This window comes from Ipomoea triloba, chromosome 12 (assembly GCF_003576645.1).
Source record: "Ipomoea triloba cultivar NCNSP0323 chromosome 12, ASM357664v1".
NCBI lineage: Eukaryota > Viridiplantae > Streptophyta > Magnoliopsida > Solanales > Convolvulaceae > Ipomoea > Ipomoea triloba.
This window is the reverse complement of record NC_044927.1, coordinates 19,103,700-19,111,263: the sequence shown is the minus strand read 5'-3', so window position 1 is coordinate 19,111,263 and position 7,564 is coordinate 19,103,700. Positions and strand designations below refer to the sequence as shown.

The 7,564-nt window shown below is 35.2% G+C and overlaps 1 protein-coding gene across 1 annotated transcript; it reads left to right on the top strand.

Moving 5' to 3' along the window:
- Window positions 1-5,827: 5,827 nt before the first annotated feature.
- LOC115997923 (basic form of pathogenesis-related protein 1-like) lies at window positions 5,828-6,819 on the top strand. Its single transcript, XM_031237344.1, has one exon. It carries the CDS (start codon window positions 5,898-5,900, stop codon window positions 6,396-6,398), a length of 501 nt encoding a protein of 166 aa, XP_031093204.1. The 5' UTR covers window positions 5,828-5,897; the 3' UTR covers window positions 6,399-6,819.
- Window positions 6,820-7,564: the final 745 nt, after the last annotated feature.

Sequence of the window (7,564 nt, the reverse complement as noted above, 5' to 3'; positions counted from 1 at the left end):
CTCTCTCTCTCTCTCTCTCTCTCTCTCTCCCTTCTCCCATCACCTGCCGGCTATCAATCTCTACCATCTCTGACCTCCCATTTTCGCCAGATTCTCCTCTCTACTATGCCGTTTGATCCGGTCTCTGCTCCCTCCAAAATGATTGAAACCCCGTATTTCACCGCTTTGACCACCTTGTTCAGCTACATCCTCCTCTTCGCATTCAGCCTATTCCGCGACTTCTTCAGGAAAATCTTTGATTGTTGGCATTCCAGTAAAAGTTTAAACCTAAATCTAGGGATTTAAAGAGGGATGGAGATGAAAGAGAAAGAGCTGGGGAATGGAGAGGATATACAAAAATACAAAATATGTTGAGTGTATGGGCCGTCGTTCAATTATTGGTAAAAATATTGTAATCTAAGAACATAAATATAAAATTTTGTAATACTCAAAATCTTGGTTACTCTCTGAACTCAAATTTTCATCTTTTGGCACATAAATGCAGCAAAAAGGGTAAAGGAAGAGATCAAAGCACGAAAAGACCAAAAAATCTCTATTTTGGACGGTCACTTAACGAAATATTTGACGGTGGACTAAAAGTGGCAAACGCTAAATAACAGTGGTCACAATGTGGCAAAATTAATAAGGTGAACTAAAATTGGAAATGCCCAAATAACAGTAGGACCAAAAAAGGAATTCATAATTGTTAAACCAAGTAGCTAGTAATTAGTTTGTTAATTAGATTTGTTAATTAAAATTAATCAATGTGTGGATAATGCATCATGCATGGCAGTATGTGGAGTTGTGGAGGTGTGGTCCTGATTGTAGCTTTACATGGAGCACTTCATGAGCTCAAGTTTAGCTTTGTTTGTTGTTTACTTTGCACTATAAATAGCATTACTGCATTTAATTTCATAGATCATCAAAATCAATTAAAACATTCGATTCCTATTCCTCTCTTTCTCTCTCACTCATGTGTGTGTGTATATATATATATATATATATATATATATATATATTATATTTATATATCTTACAGGGACAGGGATGAAGATGGGAATTCCTCTTCCCGTTCCGCCCCTTCTCTGATTTTTTTAACAATAACAACAACATTATTATTATTATTATTATTATTATTATTATTATTATTATTATTAAGAAGGTTACGTTGTAAATAGGTTGTATTGTACTTGGATATTGGATGTGTTATATTTTGTATGAAAATTATTTAAATAATATATTTGACATTTTGATTGTTACTGAGAATTAATGAAGATTTAAATATTCTAAAATTAAAATTTTAATATTTAATTTATTTTACATAAAAATTATGAATTATACTAGTTTAACTATTATTTAAACAAAAAAAAAACAAAAACTAGTTTAATTATAGTTTGACCCTTGTTCCCGAAAATTTCCCTCGGGAATAGCCAGATAGAGACGGGAAAGATTTATCATTTCCGATAGGGATGGGGATGGGGTCGAGGATCGGGATGGGGTTTCGGGGACTGGGACGGGTATACTCCCCACTCCAATCCTGTCCCTACCCGTTGACATCCTTAATTTTGGTCTCATACCTTAATGATTTTATTAGTCTTCAATTTCTTATTTGTAAACTCTATTTTGTTTGATAACAAGTGAAACCTACAACTACTATCTGAAAGTGTGCTGGGTAAACTCTACTATTAGGCTTAAATACGGTTCGAGTTTCAATTCAAACCAGAAATCTTCGATTCTGAAAATGGCCGAATTAGAACCGGAACCTTATATAAAGATTTTTGTTTCGATTCTAAGACTGGCGATTCCAGTTTGAATCTCCAATTCTAACTCAATTTTTTTTAAAAATCATATTTTTCTTACCCATCAACAGAATCATCACCAACAACGCAACAACAAACCCCATCACTCCAAAACCACATGCATTAAAGATTAGAGAGCAAAACCCAAAAAGAGCATTAGAAAATCAAAAGAGACCAAGAAACAACAATAAAGATGCAGTCTTTTCACTGGAACAAGAACTAAACTGTATATGTATGTACATGGCCGGTTTTTAAATTTTTGTGGCCCCATTCTTATAAATAAATGAGGCCCTACTAAAAATATAAACGCAATCTTTAAAATCAATACGTAAAATATATGATTTTTGCTTCAAGTTATCCTTACAAATTCAGAGTTTGATACATCATATGTGCCGTTGGGGAAACAGAATAGTGTTGCCATACTCTGTTAGGAACATCATGTAATAGGTTTTGATGATACCAACGGTTAAGTAGAAATCCCCAAAGTCTCGAAAGATAGGAATCAATGTAAGTTCGACAAGTAAACTAAGAGCGAAAATACAACCGGGTAACTTGAGCTCAACTCGGAAAATATTTAAGCTTAAGGTAAACTTGTTTGAACATCTTAGAAGTCTCGTGTTGTAATCATATAGACAGATCAGAAGAAAGCATGGGACAACTCTGGAGGAATAAGGGTCTGCGAGACATCAACTAAGTCTCGAGACATAAGCAGAGTTCGAGAGGTAGTACCTCTCGATACAGTTATCCAGTTCGAGACATAAACAGAGTTCGAGAGATAGACCTCTCGATACTTGAGTTCGAGACATTAAGCAATCAAGATATCAACCTTGGTCTCGATACACTAACAATTCTCCAACAAAGCTGAAGGACGGTCATACTTAAAATCTGGAGAAGAAGAATATCATGGAGATGGAATAATGAAGAGGTGCCGAACGTGAAGATTTCAAAATGGGCGGAAATGGATGACACGTCAGATTTCCACCACAAACGGTCAAAAGGTGCACCAATGCTGAAGTGGTCTGATTCCCTACAAACAAGGAATAATGGGAATATAAAAAGAGTAACTTTTACCAAAAGACGAAAGTGGAGCATGGACTCAAGAAAAGTGAACTATGGAACATTCACTACAAGACAAAGAGGTTCAAGTTACAAGATCACCACTCCATGAAATATGCTGAAAATATGCAAGACCCATGATCAGCATGGGAGACAAATTTCAAACGGAATAATTTTCCCTCCAACGGAATTATTCCTCTACTCTCATATATAAGGACGTAAAGACACAGAAGAAAAAAAGGGAAAAGAGAGAAAAAGGAGTTAAAAAGAAAAGAGGTTCGAAATTCTTAAGAAGTGTCTGTCTAAAACGTTCAAGTGCAAGTGCTTAACTTGGAATATCATCCTGATATTCAAAACAGCGAGAAAACACATCTTAGTGTTTCAAGAGAGTTACAAAGCTTAAACTGTTATACATCCAGAAGGTGACCGAAGCTGCTCTACATTGAAGTTGATTCAAAGATAGCTTGTGGTCAGATTGGAGTCTGTTACATTCAACTGTGACAACCAAAAACACCTTGCTTTGGATTAAGCAAGAGAGGTGGAGTAACCTGGCAGCTGTCCGAGTGAAAGAAACCTGAGGCTTGACGCGGGCTTGGTGATCAAAGGTCAAGTGCTCGAGAGGTGGAGTAGCTGGAAGCGGGGAGAAAGACCTTGGAGAGGCGGAGTAACCTGGGAGCTGTCTTGTGAAGATCCTGAGGCTTGACGCGGGCTTGGTGATCAAAGGTCAAGTGCTCGAGAGGTGGAGTAACAAGAAGCGGGGCGAAAAACCTGAGGCTTGAGGCGGGCTTCGTGATCAAAGCTCAAGCGCTCGATATTGTACTAAAAAAGGGAAGTTTTTAGTGCAATCCTTCCAGGGAGTTTCTGGAAGAAGAGTGGACGTAGGCGGGTTGGCCGAACCACTTAAAAATCTCTCTTGCATTTACTTACTGTTTTCATCTATCGCTAACCTCTCGATTGCACTGCATATAAACTCACTTCTCGAACTAACTAAAACTCGTGCTAACTAAAAGGGGATAACATTTCCGCTGCGCATAAAACTTTGTCTTCACCTCGTGAGGTATCGAACCTAAACATCCTAAGTTCAATACACACGAGAGGTTGAAAAGATTTGCAAAATCTTATACAAGTCTATTCACCCCCCCCCCCTCTAGACTTGTACCCCATCCCCTTGGGACCAACATACTCAATTAATTAGGTCCTAATTATTAGGAGAGAGAAGTGATTTGGGATAAAACTTATGTGTTTTAGGATTAATTGTATTTTTTTTTATTTCTTAAGTAGTTAGGTAAAATAAATATTGGGCCCTCTAAAAATTGAGATCTTGTGCTGTTGCCCATCTTGCACGCTCTAAAATCCGGCCATGTGTATGTACACAGAGAGAGACATTTGGGATCTGGTAATATTAGAAGAGGAAATATACACAAGTGCACAGGTATTGCCTGTTGGGTTGAAATTAAGCATGTTTCCTCCCTAGAAACTCTCTCTCTCTCTCATACTCTCACTAGGAATTCTCTTTCTCCTCCCTCTAAAACAAATAGCAAGAATCTTTGGTGCATGTTCAATTCCTTCCAAACTACGATGTATACAGTCCATTTCCTGGCCTGGAATTCTGTAAAGCCAAAGCCTGGGCTTTGGCATTTGGATTTTCAACTTCACACACACACACACATAAAGGGTTCTGGAACCAGAACCGACCATATGGTTCCGGTTTTGTTCCGATTCTAAGATTGCATGGTTTTTCATACCAACCATGGTCATACCTACCTAAAACTATGTAATAGTACGTATGCCAATCACATAAAAAAATAAATTGTGCTAGAAGCACCCTATGCGATGGGCTCGGCTTTGTAAACTCTAATATTGAGGGGTACTATTATGAAAAATTATTTTGTAGTAAAAGGGATAAATACTTTTCAATTTCTAGGTTATGCGCAAAATTCACATAATTATGGATCAGTTCACATTCAATTACCAACTATATATAGAGACCAATTCCATTAATTATGCAAAATTAAGATACTACAAAAAAAATTTATAGAACTGGTTTGTAACATAATACTCAACAATATTAAGGTTTATAGATTAAACTAGTCTTTTCTATAAGTGATGCATAAAATCACATATTTATAGAGCATGATCATCAACCCTTGCCTCCCTTGCAGTGCGGAGCTGTGGAGACCTGTTTTTATAACATAATACTCAACAATATTAAGGTTTATAGATTAAACTAGTCTTTTTTATACGTGATGTATAATTGTATAAAATCACATATTTATAAAGCATGATTATCAACCCCTGCCTGCCTCGCAATATGGAGCTGTGAAATGGTCTCTTGACTATGGACAGGCTTCCAATCTTTTTCTTGTTTGCTGTTTGCTTCAAAGTTACCCTGGGAATGGAGATTCTAAAATTAGATTATCAGATCCTTAGGCTCGCAATAAGAAATCTGTACTTACCAAACATATCCTCGCTTGTATTTTAATTTGTACCAAATACATAGCAATGGAATTTTCAATTTTCACAGGCTCACTAACTCTTTCTGTAACCTCTTTGTCTCTACCTTGATTAATTATTTGCAAATCTTCCATAATTACACACAAACACTTATGCGTTTGAAACTCAACAAGCTAAAAATTAAAATATTATAAAGAAAATTCTTTGACAAGTTTTTTATTTTTCGATGTGCACTTTTTGTGTAATTTTTGTAAAATAAAAATTTTTTAAAAAATTTATTCACCCTTTATAGACATTTACTTGTCACCAGAACCAGTTGTTTTCAACCTACCTAACTTTCTTCCTATAGATACTCTACCTAGAAATATTTTTGTTTCCTTATTAAATGCATTGATCAATATTTGTGAGTGACCATTATTCTTGTATTTGTAAGCCATAGAAATTATTAAAAGCAATCCATTCTTTTAGGATACATACACTCCTATAAATACCCTATAACCCAATTAATGCCAATAGTCATTATATTGCACCTCTGCAGACTACATTTTTCCATTTCCTCTTACTTTTCCTTTTTATTGCATCTGATTTGCAAATAACAATAAAAAGGAAATGGAGTTTTCTTATCTACAGGCCTCAATCGCCCTAATTGCCTTAGCTGCCATTGCCGATGAGACATATTTCGGACAGGCCGCTTGTGAATCTGATTGCATTAAAGAGTTTCTTGCTGCACATAACGCAGCCCGAGAAACTGTTGGCGCTCCACCGGTTAAGTGGAACTCCACCTTAGCAGACTTTGCCGAATCTTATGCCACCAAGAGGTCCGCTGATTGTGCGGCGCAACACTCACAAGGGCCGTATGGAGAAAATATTGCGATGGCTTCTGACGAATTGTCTCCGGCGGATTCTGTGAAGTTGTGGATGGATGAGAAGCCAAACTATGACCATGCGTCAAATTCTTGTACCAGTGGAGAGTGTCACCATTATACGCAGGTGGTTTGGCGTGACACCGCGAGTATTGGTTGTGCTAGGGCTACGTGCAAGACTGGTTGGATGTTTGTCACCTGCAACTATTACCCTCCGGGCAACTATGTGGGCGAACGTCCATATTAAAGACAATTTTCTTTCTTGATTATTAGTATGATCTTGTGAAATGCAGACCGTGCATTATACAAAAAAAATATAAATATTTAAAAACTACAATATTATCACTAATGTATTAACATGAAACAAATATTGAAAAAAATATAAATATTTAAAAACTACAATATTATCACTAATGTATTAACATGAAACAAACATGAAACAAATATTGTTTCATGCAGGGATGTTGATTCAATTCAATTTTGAACTTTTTCTTTTCCTTGCTGGCTAGCTATACTTGATTTTTTTCTGGATTCGTGTATACTACTCAGTATCCCACCATTGTGAGTTCAATCATACTTGTAGAGTAAATATATTTCCAATATTAATACTCAATATTAAAATCTTAGTTGTATTAAAAATTTTTACAAATGGTTAATGAAATTTGTAAATCGGTTGTTCCTGTTTGGAGAAGAATCAACTGAATAGCTAATAGCATAAAAACAGATCCAAGTAAAGTATAAAGGAAAAACTGATATGCTGCCTTGATCTTTCTTTGTCTCGAACCCCATACCCCTATAATAATGGTAGAGTAAAGGGTGGCCCCAAAGTGGAATTTACCGGTGGTGGTTGGTCGAAGCTCAAGTAGGTAGCCACTCCCTTCTCAGAGAACCGTACGTGAGACTTCCACCTCATATGGCTTCATCCCGAGCTTCCGTCGTTGGCCTTGGCATTAGATAGACATAAATCAGAAGTAATAACATTGATTCACTCTTAATATATTTTTTTTAAATTTAGATTTTAGATATTTATATTATTGTATAATAATAATGATAATAATAATAATAATAATAACCATAATAATAATAATAACAACAATAATGCAAACCTTTATATATATATATATATATATATATATATATATATATATATATATATATATATAATAAATTTGATATATTTATATTTTAAGATATAACTAAATAATAATTCCTAATTAAAATCTCAATAAAATCAAATTTATCTATTATATTACTCCAATATATAATGTCTACAAAAATATAAGAAAAGATATGATGGATGCATATGGTAACAATAATGGAAAAAAATAACAAACGTTATAATGGTATGGATAATTTTGTCCAAAAAATGTGCAACTTTTATAGGTATAAAGAAAAAGTAACAAAAAAGACACA

Coding starts and splice junctions, on each gene's coding strand:
- LOC115997923 (XM_031237344.1), top strand. CDS start 5,898: ATGGAGTTTTCTTATCTACAGGCCTCAATCGCCCTAATTGCCTTAGCT.